A 17371-nucleotide genomic window follows, 5' to 3' on the forward strand; every position below is an offset into this window, starting at 1 on the left:
TGATTGGGCTGAGCAGAGGTTGGGAATTTGTACGGGCGCTGATAACCGCGCAGTTGAGCGCCCCACAACCCATACATCATCATCATCACCATCATACAGCAGGAGGGCAGGACCTATTGATGGAAAAATCCTGTCGGTTCAGACCGATAACGGTATTGTAGCTCTCAATTACCGGTATTTTTAGGTATTTGTTCAGCCTCAGTCATAACAGGTGTTTTTATTATCTACTAAAGACCGGGTAGAAGAACCAAAATATCAATTAGACATAGCAGCGGTGCTATCTATTTTTGTTTTTAAATAAACCTTTCTTCAATAAGGAGTAATTTTTATTCGTAAAATTTCCATTGCTTCGAAATATTGCGTTATAATAGAAAATGGGGTAAGCTATCAGTGCTATTTTAATAATAACGCAGATAGAAACGAGCAACAAACACGTGCCATAAGAATCGGTACAGAACTGTGGATGGATGGAGAGGGTTGTATGGGCGCACAACGGCAAGGTCTTCAGCGCCCGCTCAGTAAAGATTGAGACGGGTGTCAAGAAGAGACTCAGAACACTAAGATAAAAGAGAACGTAAAACACAGGTAAGAAGCTTGGAAAAATATGTACCCACCCACACCGAAGCGTGGGACGAAGCATGCCGTCAGCAGTAAAACATGGACAACACGGGAAGAAAGTGATAGAGGGAGATAACACAATATAGCAGATGGAAGTGGCTGGCTGACCGCAAGGAAAAAAGTGAGGAGCCAGCCACTTTGCAATACACTAAAGCCTCCAGCCTAAAAGTTTAGGCCAGAGTCCAGACACATCACAAAACTTTAAAACCCTAGACAAACACGTCTCATCATTAGCTAAAACGCAAGACAGATCCCCATCAACTTGTGCTTCTGCCCTTGCATCACGGTACAGGATTGCTGAGATAATACCGCAACCGATTACCAACTATTAGACGGTACGCGTATACATCCAGTACGTCAGACCTGTTCCATCTGGTCTATGTGGTATTTTCTCTCTGACATCATCGGACATCAGTCTTATTACAGAAAGACACAATCCCCAGTCTACAAGTATTTTACGAAGTTCTATATCAATGAATAACAACGTTACATTTGCGTTCAAAGATTAAAAACGTGAGGAGCGACAACAAAAATGCGACATCACGTGAGGAGGAAACTTAAAACTTCACAATTTATTCATAGTTTACGATACAAACAGAGAGCCTGTGTCTACATAATATGCCGTTATCTGTTTATAGCCCGTAAAATGTACAAGTTGAGGCGAGAAATAGTTCTTCAACCTCAACAACTCACTATTCGTGCCCAAACAGTAGTATGTTTCATGGTTAAGACATGATTATTGAGCTGAATTTCAAACAATTTGAATCACAGGCCTTCTTTTTTTTTAGTATTCAACCACTTACCATTTTTCGAAGTTGTTGTGGTCTTCAGTCCAGAGACTGGTTCCATGCAGCTCTCCATGCTACTCTATCCTCTGCAAGCATCTTCATCTCCCAGTACCTACTGCAACCTACATCCTTCTGAATTTGTTTAGTGTATTCATCTCTTGGTCTCCCGCTACAATTTTTACCCTCCACGTTTACCTCCAGTACTAAATTGGTGATCCCTTGATGTCACAGATAATGCCCCATCAACCGATCCCTTCTTCTAGTCAAGTTGTGCCACAAACTTCTCTCCAATTCTATTCAATACCTCCACATTAGTTATGTGATCTACCCATCTAATCTTCAGCATTCTTCTGTAACACGACATTTCCAAAGCTTCTGTTATCTTCTTGTGTAAACTATTTATCGTCCACGTTTCACTTCCACACATGGCTACACTCCATACAAATATTTTCAGAAACGACTTCCTGACACTTAAATCTATACTCGATGTTAACAAATTTCTCTTCTTCAGAAACGCTTTCCTTGCCATTGCCAGTCTACATTTTATAGCCTCTGTACTTCGACCATCATCAGTTATTTTGGTCCCCATATAGCAAAACTCCTTTACTACTTTAACCGTCTCATTTCCAAATCTAATTCCCGCAGCATCACCCGATTTAATTCGACTACACTCCATTATCCCCGTTTTGCTTTTGTTGATGTTCGTCTTGTGTCCTCCGTTCAACACATTGTCCATTACGTTCAACTGCTCTTCCAGGTCCTTTGCTGTCTCAGACAATTACAATGTCATCGGCGAACGTCAAAGATTTTATTTCTTCTCCATGGACTTTAATACGTACTCCGAAATTTTTTTTTGTTTCCTTCATTGCTTGCGCAATATACAGATTGAATAACATGAGGGATAGGCTACAACCCTGTCTCACTCCCTTCCCAACCACTGCTTGCCTTTCATGTCCCTCGACTCTAATAACTGCCATCCGGTTTCTGTACAAATTCTAAATAGCCTTTCGCTCCCTGTATTTTACCCCTGCCACTTTCAGAATTTGAAACAGATCATTCTAGTCAACACTGTCAAAAGCTTTCTATAAGTCTACAAATGCTAGAAACGTAGGTTTGCCTTTCCTTAATCTAGCTTCTAAGATAAGTCGTAGGGTCAGTATTGCCTCACGTGTTCCAATATTTCTACGGAATCCAAACTGATCTTCCCCGAGGTCGGCTTCTACGAGATTTTCCATTCGTCTGTAAAGAATTCGCTTTAGTATTTTGCAGCCGTGACATATTAAACTGATAGTTCGGTAATTTTCACGTTTGTCAACACCTGCTTTCTTTGGGATTGGAATTATTATATTCTTCTTGAAGTCTAAGGGTATTTCGCCTGTCTCATACATCTTGCTCAACACTGACTATTCGTGCGCAAATAGTCGTATATTACTCTCGGTTAAGATATGATTTTTGAGCTGAATTTCAAACAATTTGAACGACAGGCCGATCTTTTCTTCCTTTCTTTTTTTTTAACGTATTCAACCACTTACCATTTTCCGATATAAGCACCGAACTCTCGACTGATTAAGTTTTCTTTTGTTTGCCTGTATTTTTTAATATTTTGGTTCTATGTATCTTGAAACTGAGTGAGACAGGATTTTTCAGCCTTTGTTCCCTTTCTACGTCCATTACAGGAAATAATAGGAATAAACCGGGAAGATCGGTTATTTTATAGAGCTGTTTTTTTTTTTTTTTTTTTTGAGCGGTTCTAACAATTAAGTTAAACTGGCGTTGAAAAAAAGACCGATATAACCGCAAACCAGTTGTTTCAGCGGTAATAACCATCCCAAGCAGTATCGCGTGGATACGGTACGGGTCTGTAGTATGGTCGGGACGAGGTAGCGGCGCGGTGCGCCCCCGCCCGCCGCCTGGACCTATGGCACGGCGGGCGCGCTGGTCCGGCCGGTGCGCGGCGCGCATGCGCGGCCGCCTCGGGCGGGCTCGGCGCGCCGTCCCGGGCGGCAGTGTGGGTCCGGCGGCGATGGCGAGCTGCTGGTGCGCCGCGGCCGCGCTGTGCGCGCTGCTCCCGCTGCCGCTGGCCGGCGCGTCGCACGGCGACGGCGACGCCGGCGACAACGCCACCGCGTGCCAGCCGGGCCTGCTGCTGCCCGTCTGGATGCCGCAGGACAACCTCAGCGCCGGCGACCGTGTCGCCCGCGGCCTCGTCTACTTCTTCGCCCTGCTCTACCTCTTCATCGGCGTCTCCATCATCAGCGACCGCTTCATGGCGGCCATCGAGGTCATCACGTCGCAGGAGAAGGAGATCACGGTGCGCAAAAAGTCGGGCGAGACGCAGATCCTGGTGGTGCGCGTGTGGAACGAGACCGTCGCCAACCTGACGCTGATGGCGCTCGGCTCCTCCGCGCCCGAGATCCTCCTCTCCATCATCGAGATCTACGCCAAGAACTTCAACGCGGGAGACCTCGGCCCCGGCACCATCGTGGGCAGCGCCGCCTACAACCTGTTCGTCATCATCGCCATCTGCGTCTGCGTCATCCCCGACGGCGAGGTGCGCAAGATCAAGCACCTGCGCGTCTTCTTCGTCACCGCCACGTGGTCGGTGTTCGCGTACATCTGGCTCTACGTCATCCTGTCGGTGTCGTCGTACGGCGTCGTGGACGTCTGGGAGGGCCTGCTCACGTTCATGTTCTTCCCGGCGACGGTGATCACGGCGTACATCGCCGACCGCCGGCTGCTCATCTACAAGTACCTGCATAAGGGCTACCGCATGAACCGGCGCGGCGTCATCGTCGAGTCGGAGGCGGGCGACGTCGAGATGAGCAAGGTGAACCACGTGGACGGCGCGCTGCGCTCGCTCGAGGAGGCGGCCGCCAGCGAGGAGGTGCGCGAGTTCGAGCAGTCGCGCCGCGAGTACATCCAGACGCTGCGCGACCTGCGCAAGCGTTACCCCGCCATGGACCTCGACCAGCTCGAGCTGATGGCCCAGGAGGAGGTGTGTAGCCGCCGCCGCCGCGCTGCGCCTGCCCTGCCTAACACACCGGCTGCGATCTGGCCGCCGAGCAGCTCACACTGTCCCCTCGTTCTAACACACTGGAATCGCAAGCGAAAAAAAACCGAGCATCCTCTGACTGCAATGAGTCACAACCCGCAAAAAATTCCTGCGTGTAATAAATCTGAGGGGATACGGAATGGAGCGACCACACAACCCCAACAGACTTCCGTTCGTAAGTAGGATACTAGGAAAACGCAATCAATGTACAAAGGACATTGCTTACACACCCTCGTGTGAACCATCCTAGAATACCACTGAAGAGTATGGAACCCTTGCCAAGCAAAACGAGGGATTACTTTTGAATACATTATGGGAGTAGCAGTGATCAATGAGTTACAAATATTTACTATTAAAAACAGTCTTGATCACGATTTATTTATTAAGGTGAACGGTTTCGACCACTACTGTGGTCATCTTCAGACCATTGAGTAGGAACCTCTTTCTGCTGGAGAATCACTCCAGCAGAAAGAGGTTCCTACTCAATGGTCTGAACATGATCACAGTAGTGGTCGAAACCGGTCACCTGAATAAATAAATCGTGATCAAGACTGTTTTTAATAGTAAATAAAACGAGGGATATTAAACGTACAAAACGAATGGCACCAAGAATGTTTATAGGTTTGTTCGATTAGAGGAGACAGTTATGGAGATCTTGGAAAAACTGAACAGATAGACATTTTAAGATGCGTGCAAAACATGCAACGTATGCTTATAAAGTTTCAACAACCAACATTAACTGAAATTTCTCATAATCAAGTGTCGGAAGGTACGATCTGTATTTGCTTTTAAGAAAATTTTAATAGCCAAGATAGCATTCGATATTATTCATTCCTGATGACTGGTTTCAACCGCTAAGACGGTCACCTCATGATCTTCAAAAAACTTCTTGTCACACGCCCTGTTCCATTGTGACACTATTACCCACGCCATGTTGTCAGTACAGTGGATAGTTCAAAATGGTTCAAGTGGCTCTCAGAACTATGGGACTTAACTTCTGAGGACATCAGTCCCCTAGAACTTAGAACTACTTAAACCTAACTAACCTAAGGACACCACACACATCCATGCCCGAGGCAGGATTCGAACATGCGACAGTAGCGGTCGCGCGGCTCCAGACTGTAGCGGCTAGAATGTTCGGTCACCACGGCCGGCACAGTGGATAGTATGTAGCACATTGCGAACAGGTTTGTTAAAAACAAAAACTGGTTCCGCACAAATAAAAGTAATACGCTTAAAAAGCACCTTGTGTCACTAGCGATGTCCACACACAAAACATTCCACAGTTGCTTGTTACATGTTGAGCTGTGTAGCTGTGCACATTTCTCAACTGCTGCTCGTTTCAGCATCTAACAAGCGTCAGTGAAATTTTATGTGTATTACATTCCTAACTTTATTTGTGACAAATCTGTTTTTACTTTTGACATACCTGCCTGGAATGTGCTACATACTATCAGCTAGTGTCAGCTTGGCATGTGTTATATAGTCACAGTGGAACAGGACGTATACCAACAAGTTTTCTCAAGATCAGAAAATGACGATCTTAACTATTGAAAGTGGTCATCAATAACAAATAATATTGAATACGATCTTGGCTATTAAAATTATCTTCAGACGAACATTAAGTTACGACTATAAGAATATACTGCAACGCACGACCTATCACTCCAGTAGCGATCGTGAAGACAATAACAGCGGGCACGTTTCTTACGTGATTGGAACGAAGGAAGCACGGAAAATTAGGGCTTAGCGTCCCATCGACATCGAGATCATTAGAGACCGAGTTCATTACTGACGGAGTACAAGTTCGGATTATGATAGGGTGGGGGAGCAAATCGGCCGTGCCCTTTCAAAGGAACCATTCCGACTTTTGCATGGAGAGTTTTAAGGAAATCACGGAAAACTTAAATCTGGATGGCCGGAAGCGGATCTGAACCGTCGTCCTCCCGAATGCGAGTCCAGCATGTTAATCACTCGCCGTCTCATTCAGTTTGCGTGCTTGGAATGGGAGAAATTCTAATAACTGTTACAATCAGAAGCAACCTCTACTCTAAATCTGATTGTCTGTTATAGAGTATAGATGTAGTTTTTGGATCAGTACTCTACATAAACTCTACGGATTGTAGCCGAAGGTTCGCATACCACCACCACCACCACCACTACTTCCCCTTTCTGTTTCCATTCATTTACTTTCTGTAGACAGTGCTGCACACTTTCGCTCTACATAAAGAGCTGCCACACTGAATAACCAGACGTTGTTGAAATGTACATTTATTCTCAGACAATCGGTTTCGATCAAACGACCATCCAATGCTCTACATATTATGCATGAAATGTATAACAAACATTATATGATGAACCATTCTACAGAACATACTCGAGGATTAGCACTGAATCAAGATGAATGAAGGCTGCTTGGCATCAAATACATAATGTTTTATAGGTGTAGCATATAAATGAAACAGTTAAAAACTAAGATACGCATAAGGACTTTTCAAAGCATTGAATACATGTGTATACACATTATAGATATACACATAACACGAGTACCTGTTACGTATACATCTTACATCAGTCACCAAGTGCGAAAACCGATAGTCCATTGCAGTGTTCGGTATACTCCCTGGTCAAAAGAACTCGATCAGCTGATGTATGTTTTAATTAGGACTACAGCGACAGTACATGTAAGTTAGCATAGCCAGAGGCTTGTGAGCAATACGGCAGTATTGCTAATTGCTACAAACATCAGCTGATTCAGTTGCTTGTTTATGAAGCAACTGCGGCCAGTCTGTATGCTTAACACTTCCGTGGACTGTCGCTTACAGTGCTTGGTCACAGATGAAAACTTCTACCAGTTATGCGTATATGTGACAGATACTCGTGTTAGAGCTTGTCTATCTGGAACATGCATACCCATTTTTACTACGTTTTTTAATATCTTCAAGTATATTTCACTTTTAATTATTTTACTTTGATGCTGCACCTAAAGGCAATTACGTTTTTGACGCCAAAGAACCTTCCCTCAGCTTGATGTAGTATTAAATCGACAGCATCTTATGTACAATGGTTCATCATCACTATTTTGCGATTTAGTGTTTCTTGTACATTTGATGTAAGTGTAGGTGACTTGAAGGTGGTAGTTTGACCGAAATTTGTAGTATGTGATTACATGTGTATTACAAAAGCTTCTGGTTGTTTCGCGACGTGAATCATAACTGCCGGCGCTTCTACGTATAAATCCCAATCTCCCCCGTTTTCGTGCCAAGGTTATCACTCTAACTGTACGCGAATGTGAAATTGTGCACTTTGCTAAACGTAAAAATATTCAGGACTTTGGCTAAAAGATTAGTGAATCACAGATGTTTCATGAAGACCATGGGTAACAGTGTGTGGTTATATGAAATGGAATGATCACAATGGCTCAGTCGCAGGTGGATTTCCAATTGTTAGTAGGTGACTAGCGCTCTGAGGTCGGTCGACAAACTTGGAAGGTAAAAATCTGTACACACCCTGCTGGAATGCTACACACGTGGATAGAATGCAAATCACATCGGACTAACAGAGGTCGCAGCGCATATACTGAGCAGACCAGGCCGAATGATCAATGGATTGTATACCACGCGATAGACTGTAGTAGTAATACTCAAAAAGCCCAATTAACACTCCTCAGAAGAATAACACCTTATATATTGTGTAAATTTGTCTTGTGTAAAATTGTCTGCCGTTTGCACGGCAGACAATTTACCGTGGAGTAAAAAACAAAAAATTGCATTTGGAAGCACAGAAGTACTCTTTCTTCCCAAGTGCCATCCTTAAAATTGGACGGGAGAAAGCGCTAACATACTTTCACCGCGAATGTAAATGTAGATTCCTTTTGTCGTATGTGCTAGGAAATGTGTTTCTTCAATCGATACGAAAAGACAACTCTTGAAAATGTGGGAATAATATTTCTACACCTTGCCGGTAATGTTTTCCATTGCAGTTATATTATCAGGCGAGTGGACGCAGTGGTTAATTCAACGGACGTTAGTCGCGGAGGAGTGAATTCGCATTCCCCGTACAAGTCTGCTATTTTTTGCTTTATGAGATACATATATTTTTCTTTCAATTGTGTTGTTTATTCCGACAGTTGAGAGAAAAATATATGTTGCGTAATAAATAAAGTAGCAGCTGAAAGCCGAATTTTGTAGGCGGAAGAAAACCAAAGACGTTAGTTTAGACTTTCCGTGGTTTCTACAAACCGCTTCACACATACACCGGAATGGTTCTTAAAGGTCTACGGTTTATTATTTCCCACGCATTGCTTGAGTTATTTTTGTTGTCATATAACTGTATCAGAGGCGTAGTGTCTTTCTTAAGCTATTCATTAATTATAATGGCTCTGTTGTTCTGGGATGGTAAGGACGAAATTCAGCTATGAAAATTAACCACCATGGTTTTCGTCTGGAGTGATTAAGGTAATTACAAAAAACCTAAAAATGAACGTCTGGAAGGGAAGTTGAACTGCAGTCCCCCGAAATCAATTCCCATGCCTTATCCACAGTACTACCTCCCTCGGTGCATTCCCCGTTTTGTCCAGTGGTTTAATTCTGACGACCTCCTTGTAGACGTGGCACGAAACGATATCCTCCTTTCCAACCGTTTCAAGAACATTTCCACGGCGGTTTGGGAACCATTAAGGAAACTCGTGACGAACTGTGCCGCTCTTCTTTGATTCTTCTCCACCTCTTGCACTTATTTGGCTTGCGAAAGGTCTAACAATGTAGAAAATATTTATTAGTCTAGCCGTGAATTCTTCAAGGCACCTCTTTACAGACAATTCATGTTTATTTAGGATCCTTCCAGCCAAATTCAATTTATTATTTGCCTTTCAGAATAGGTTTATGAGATCGTCCCACAGCAAATCGTTCCGGGCTGATATTTCTAGGATTTGACGTTCGAATCTGAATCCAGTGACATTTCACTGATCATGTGGTCAAATGACATTCGGTCTTTTCGTTTGTTTACGCAAGCTACCTTGAATTTATTTGTATCCAGGTTCATCTGAGAATCTGTGAAGCAAACGCATCATCCTATCACTAGTAATTTTCGTAATGATTTTCTAACATCTTGACTTGCCATGTATACAAATGTTGTCTGCGACAGAGATGTATACATATTATATACGAACTGATAATTCTCTAAATACCTACCGTCACCGATTGGGAATAAAGAATAAATGAGCACAAGTAGTAACGTCAATAGCCACTACTGCACTGCCTACTCATGACGTGTATACACACACAAACATGCCATCAGTGGTGGTTTTTACTGCACCTCTTTCAACTCACATGCGGACGCGTTGCCTGGGAGAATATTTCACAGGAATCCTCACTTTTTACTCGTTTCATTGTCCGTACTTTTTATTTGTACCAGTGCACATTTTCCACGTAATTCACACATTTAAAACTGTACAACGTTCACAGTGCTGTGTCGTCTATTTGCTATTCTTTTCCCTCTAAAAAATGCAGACGTCAACAAAACACTAAGCAGCGGAAAACTGATGCAGTATTTAAACGCGTGAATCATGTGGGCAATGTATAGTGCTGGAAATAAAATAAAAAAGAAGTAATTAGCAAGAATACCGATGAAGGAAAGTAAGTATTCCTGGGAAACCAGCACGCAGTTCACACACATTCACATGTAAGCTTAAATAGACAAGGATCCGCCACTCTCGCCGATGCTTAACTTAATAGCACGATATGAACGTGGTGCCATAAAAACGTTTTCATTATCTGTGCGCAGAGTGTCAGCGTTAATAAGATATCTATAAAGCGACTACTGGTAACATGGCCACAAAAAGTGAGAAAGATTTTTAGTTTAAGACGCGTTAGAAAGGTGACAGGTTCCGGCAGCACGAAAACTTTTTTTCCGATTACCAAAGAAAATTGCAGGGAACCTGGATCAATCACGCAACGTATTAACCGAAGAGCTTTTCTTTAGATGCATAACGTACGTGACGTCGAAAGAATTTTTCATTAGCAGAACAAAAGTTTCGTATTCGATCCATCTTTTAATGAGAAATAAGTTCACCGAAATTTCTTATCTATACATAAAAACAGAATGACCGGACGGATTGGTTCATCGTCTCCCAGCACTAACCGCTAAGAATAGAAACTTGAAATTTGCAGAGACGCCGTTTAAGAAGTGATTTTGCGAAATTACACCCACAATGGGGTGAGATAGAGGATGAAAGGTTTTATGAAAATATATCGCTATTAAGGCAATATTGAAGCTAGACCAACGAAAATTGGTATTTGGTTTCTCGGTTAGGAACAAAGAAATCCATGTTTCAGTATTTTTGGGAATTTAGCCCTTATGAGGGTGAAATAGTGGGTGAAAGCTTTTTCGCTAATAAATCATTATTAAAGAGCTACTAATGTATTTTTAAAAAGTATACCAACGAAAACTGATATGTGTCTTCGTGGTTGGAAATGAAAATTATGGGTTTCAGTGCTTTTGGAAGGTGAAATGTTTTATGAAAATATTTCACTGCGAAAGCATTTCTAAAGCTAAATCTATGAAAATTGGTAATTGGCTTCTCGGTCAGAAACAAAAAAATATTTGTTTCACTGTTTTTGGAAATTCAGCTCATAAGGGCTGAAATAAGGTGAAACTGATTCAATGAAACATTATCGACCAGCCCAAATTCCTAAGGATTTGAAATTTGGGGCAGGTTTAGATCTTATACTGTAGGCATCGTCTAAGAAGGGACGAAAATGTTTAAGAAAATATTTCGTGATATTAACAAAATTAAAAGCGAAATCTATGATGACTGGTACTTCACTTCTAGGTTAGAAGTAAAGAAATATATGTTAGGCGATAAAAGTTTCTATGGAAATACCGCCACAAGAACGCAAAAGGCGTGATTAACAAAAACCTTGAACTCCAGTGCTAGAATCGTTTTCGGGTCAGAAGTACATTTGGTTCAGACTATGCTTCTATGGCCTTAATTGACGCACTGGAAACATAAAAAATCGATGAAAAAAAGTGACTGTGCATACCATACAATCTACGCGAGCGAAGCAGCAGGCGCTAAGCTGGTACTTTATAGAAATGATGCTCACCCTAAAGTCACATTAAATGTAACATTGTAACATACGATGCGACCTTCCTGTACTCTGTTTGGTATACGGTGATATGAAGTAACAAACGACGCATTAACTCTACTAGAGAACGACACCGGAAGGAACTGTTTGTGGCTTTGTCGCTGGGACCATCCTACTTCTGTCTGAATGATTTATGGAAACAAAAAAAGATTTGAATCACGGTGATGGGACGGGAATCAAAATGCCACCACTTTCGAATATTGTTACTACTCGGAATTCTCTTAGTGAGAACGAGTACCTATTCCTGATGACCTTTGCACAGAATGGAAACAACAGATCGTTTACTCAGTGTATGACAAAGTATGATGACGCCCTTCAGCGAATGTTTGCAAGCAGCACTTGTGAATCGTGACAGAAAGTGTACTTTGCCTGAAGAATACAGATGCTTTAGTACTGTAGGCACTACTGGAGGGAGAGAATGTTTAATCCAGGATAAATAACATCACTTCCCACTGGGAAAATCACAGATGCGCGGCCATTTTAATGTTGATTTGGCGATTCACTTATTAGAAAGAGATTTCATGCAACCACACGGTATTTTCCACAGTTAAAAAAATCACATCGTGTCTACATCAAATTTGTACATTGGTGATTTCTCAGTACACTACAGTATGTAGTTGCGTATCTTAGAAATTTAGGTTACATTTGCTATCACCAGCGGTTTGAAACTTTTACTGCGGAAGGGGCCTAACTCACAATTAAGAGAAATCAAAGGAACTGTAATTTGTATTTTAATAACTGTTTCCTATATTTTCTCACCAAAATAAACAGTTTAAGTGACAACTGTTTCTGCAACAGTTTTGCTGTGCACGTTTCGCATGTGATAATAATAACTTTCGTATACAATTAGTTTGTAGAAAAATTACTGCAATAAATAAGAAACTAGAGTGGAATTTAGTAGGCTTGAGACAGATTTTAATGACATTACCACTGGACTGTCAAGAGTAAAACGAGCCGTACTATCCATTTAGAAAAAGTCATCAACTCAACTTCGGGCCTGTAACTCATAAATTCAACCGAGAAATGAAGGCAGTGGTACGTTGGTAAAAAGTCAAGTGAAGGAATCGCTTTATCTCCTAATCTCGATAGAGATGTAGATTTCCCCTACTCTTTCATCTTTCTACTTTCTTCATTCTAAATTTTTCAAACGAGAAGAAAGAAAGGTTTGTTCAATGTGTTAAATACGGAATTTTGAGAGTATGCGACAAGTCTTAGATTCGTGTACCTCGAAACAGAAGTAACTGATTTTTCACACTGAGTAGTAAACTGTATTTCCTAGATTTTAAGTATACTGATAACACCCTTAAACGAGTACGTTAGAGCAATTAAAATGTTCCGAAATCTGCCGCTAAACTTCAACCTACGCTTAACAGGCAGAACAGTCTTCGAAGTATTAGCTCATTCTTACTACTTTCAGCAACACAATGACCTTAAGCATACAGAGGAAATTGTTCGCCTGTGCTTGCTGTACCGTACTCCTCTTGTTCCCACGTCTCCATTACAGGTTGCAGATCTTAATCCACGCGAGCATCTTTGAAGTACGCTTGACAGAATGGTCAGAAAATGTGAAGTACAAAGTAAGACTGTTCTGAAACAATGTCTTCACCATGAATAGCAAAATGTTTCCTCAGAGACTCCCAAAACAGGTTCAGTTCATCCCAAAGAGGTTAACGGAAGTGATACAAAGAAGAGTAATGCCCAAAAAGTGCTAACGTAATTATTATATTTATTTAAGTTGTAATTTTATATGTAGGTACGATTACTTTTTATCACTGTGTGACGCCAGACGGTTGTTGTTGTTGTGGTCTTGGTACAGAATATTTAATTGCATTTTGCAGGAGGCTAATTAGATAGTCGTTTGTATGTATATATTAGGAAGGAAAACCTATACGGTTAGTTCACCAAATAACATGCCTGGTTGTAGTCTTTAGTTCTAATAAATACATTTATTCTACATGAACCATGAATACTTTTTTCTATGACTACATTTGTCGTACATTGATATAAATTTGCAGGTAAATTCTGTGCTCTATGTGAACATTGTCAAAAAATGTGTTAGGAGCTGAGTTACTGGACGTGAACAACGAAAATATGGTAAGCGACAAACGAATTTCCTTTTATTGATTTCTGATGAGTGTCAGCGAGCAAAAATTTCGTTAAGGTTTGAAATGAAGTGCACTCATTCTCAAAGACTGTACGGGTAGTCTGAATAGTCCGCGTGCCAGAGTTACCGTGTGACTCATGACGTATACACTGCATCTAACTGTAATACATGACTTATTGTGTTAAACTTTCAATGTAAGATTACACCTCTTCATGAGTAGCTTACGATAGAATTTTAAATTTTGAAATTCGATCAATAACTATACGAAATACTGAAAATCAAATTTTTGTTGCCCCTGGGGACTTTCAGGAAGGCAACTCGCAATTGGAATCGTGCCCTGGCTTAGGCATTATAGTGATATATGAGGTGTGACAATAAAGTAATGAGACTGATTTTCTTTGCAAGATGTGGCAACCCTGCAGGCTTGCTTAGGCACAATATCTTTGACCTTGGTCTATAAATTGCTTCTAGTCCAAGCGGCACATCGATGCAACTGCTCAGTCGTGAGTTGAGTTGTAGTAACTTAACATGTGTTTGTGTCTCTCGTCACGGAAATGGAACCGCATATTATTGCGCAATGGTATGCCATTTCTTTTTGCGTTAAGTTGGGTCAAAACGCGACGACAGCTTAAGGTAAGCTTCAGAAGGCTTTTGGAGAGGAGGTTATGTCAAGAGCTCAAGTTTTTCGTTGGCATAAAATGTTTAGTGAAGGAAGAACGAATGGACGACCATCAACCTCACGGACGGATGTCAACTTGGCCAGGGTGCGTGAACTCATACGATCTGATAGAGATTATCCGTGAAAATGACTGCAGAAGAAGTGAACATCAATCGAGAAACGGTTCATCTAATAATAACTAAAGATCTTGGTACGAGAAAGATTTGTGCTAAAATGGTCCCCAAAAATCTCTCATACTGCTCTGTCAGTACAGCAATTTTTAACCTCAAAACAAATTTCAGTACTACCACAGCCACATTATTCACCAGAAATCACTCTGTGCGACTTTTATATATTTCCAAGAGTCAAAACGGCCGTCAAGGGACACCATTTTCAAACAACGCAAGATGTCCAAACAGTTGTGACGAGGGTCTTGGAGTATATAACAGAAAATGAGTTCCAGAAATGTTACCATCAATGGCAGAAGCGCTGGAAAAAGTGTGTGCAATTAGAAGGAAACTACTTTGGAGGAGACAACACTAAACTCGACTAAAACGGTAAGCTACATTTTTTTTCACATCAGTCTCATTACTTTATTGTCGCACCTCGTAGATGGGTTAGTGATTGACTATGAAGACCATCAGTTGCTTTAATAGTGAGCAGGAAAAAGTTAGCAAGAAGAAAGAATGTGTATTGAAAAACGGACGAGAAGAGTGAACAGTAGGGGAACGTTAACAGGAGGTCGGTGCGGTGTGAAAGCCCGGGTGATTTGCGGGTGACGTGAGCTACGGCGTTTCGTGCCAGTTGGCTGCTAGCGGCTCACTGCGCCCCCCCCCCCCCCCCCCCCCGTAACCGCCGCACACATACATACACTGGAGAGGCACGTCCGCTCTCCACCGCTGCTCTTACTGCTCTACTCTGCTCTACTGTACTGCAGCCTGGCGCACTTCCTTCCACTGCCATGTCCACAGACTTTTTTCTCACGATTTATTCGTCGCCTTTCCCCCAACTACTGAAATTTTCACAAGGATACTTACGAGGAAACCTCCCCATCACACCCCCTTCAGATTTAGTTATAAGTTGGCACAGTAGATAGGCCTTGAAAAACTGAACACAGACGAAACGAGAAAACAGGAAGAAGTTGTGCGGAACTACGAAAAGAATAAGCAAAATATACAAAATGAGTAGTCAATGCGCAAGATAGGCAACATCAAGAATAATGGGAGCTCAGGAGCGCCGTGGTCCCGTGGTTAGCGTGAGCAGATGTGGAACGAGAGGTCCTTGGTTCAAGTCTTCCCTCGAGTGAAAATTTTATTTTCTTTATTTTCGCAAAGTTATGATCTGTCCGTTCATTCACTGTAATAAGTTTAGTGTCTGTGTTTTGCGACCGCACTGCAAAACCGTGCGATTAGTAGACGAAAGGACGTGCCTCTTCAATGGGAACCGAAAACTTTGATCGCAAGGTCATAGGTCAACCGATTCCTCCACAGGAAAACGTGTCTGATATATTCTATACGACACTGGTAACGGCATGTGCGTCACATGACAGGAATATGTTGTCGACCCACCTAACTTGTACACTTGGCGAATGGGTAAAAAGATTCTTCTACCTTGCCCGATTTAGGTTTTCTTGTGGATGTGATAATAACTCCCAAAAAGTGATGAAAACATAAGACTTTTTCACATAAACTGCATATCTTGCGCATGGACTACTCAGTTTGTATATTTTGCCTATTTTTTTCATAGTTCCACACAACTCCTTCCTGTTTTCTCGTTTGGTCTGTGTTCAGCTTTTCAAGTCTGAGGGAGATGCGGTTGGGAGTTAATCTTGTTAGGATACACTATTTCGTCTGTCACTGAAGGGGACCCGGTGGTAGTACAGAAGCACAACAACTACTCGCAGGTTCGTTGTACGAACTATTTTTGATCCATAACTACTAGCGGTTGTAGTAAGATTTTATTTATCACCTCCAAAAATGTTTCTATGGACGCAGTTCCCCCCAGACTCTCCACCACAGACTTCTAGTAAAAAACGTACGGATGAAATCACATCAAGTGTACCGTATTAACTCGCAATTTGGTTATCAGTCTGTTGAACACAACTGCTACAGAGAGCAGCCTCACAGTTACAGAATACATAAATCACGGGTGTGGACTGTCACTGGCTAGCCTACTGTATACTAGATGGGCGAGCTACTTAACCTCTCTGCCCGTTTTTATTTCCTTATCGAGGTTACTGTAACCCTTGCATTAGGTTTGGCTTGGTTCTGGACTTTGTAAGCTTTTTGGATTCCTTTCTACACGAGCTTTCCGAGCACACTTACGAGCCATATGAGGCGAGATCTTCCATTATTTTTTAATTTTTAATTTACCGATTTTCACGTATATTCCGACGAATATTTTTATTATCTCATTTTGGGTCCTAGTAACGCACTGAAAGCTCTTCAGAATGATAGCCGAATCAGTGTCATAGCTAACGGCGTTTCCACGAAACACTAATGTATACTGAAGCGCCAAAGAAAGTGGTATAGGCATGCGTGTTCAAACACAGGGATATGTAAACAGGCAGAATACGGCGCTGCGGTCGGCAACGCCTATATAAGACAGCAAGTGTCTGGCGCAGTTGTTACATCGGCTACTGCTGCTACAATGGCAGGTTATCAAGATTTAAATTAGTTTCAACGTGGTGTTATAGTCGGTGCACGAGTGATGGAGCACAGCATCTCCGACGTAAAGATGAACTCCGCGTTTTCCCGTACGAAATCCGGGAATCCGGTAAAACATCAACTCTCCGACATCGCTGCGGCCGGAAAAAGAACCTGCAAGACCGGGACCAACGACAATTGAACAGAATCGTTAAACGTGACAGAAGTACAACTCTTCCGCTAATTACTGCAGATTTAAATGCTGGGCCATCAACAAGTGTCAGCGTGCGAACCATCCAACGAACATCATCGATATGGACTTTCAGAGCCGAAGATCCATTCCTGTACCCTTGATGAC

General features: G+C 42.2%; 1 protein-coding gene across 1 annotated transcript in view; it reads left to right on the forward strand.

Moving 5' to 3' along the window:
• The first annotated feature begins 3324 nt into the window (after nucleotides 1-3324).
• The window catches only part of LOC126092202 (sodium/calcium exchanger 3-like), a 209713-nt gene continuing 195666 nt past the window's right edge, over nucleotides 3325-17371 (forward strand). Inside the window, exon 1 of the mRNA XM_049907729.1 lies at nucleotides 3325-4401. Within this exon, the coding sequence (XP_049763686.1) occupies nucleotides 3325-4401 (1077 nt within the window). The remainder of the gene's footprint in view (nucleotides 4402-17371) is intronic.

This window comes from Schistocerca cancellata, chromosome 1, assembly GCF_023864275.1.
Source record: "Schistocerca cancellata isolate TAMUIC-IGC-003103 chromosome 1, iqSchCanc2.1, whole genome shotgun sequence".
Lineage (NCBI taxonomy): Eukaryota > Metazoa > Arthropoda > Insecta > Orthoptera > Acrididae > Schistocerca > Schistocerca cancellata.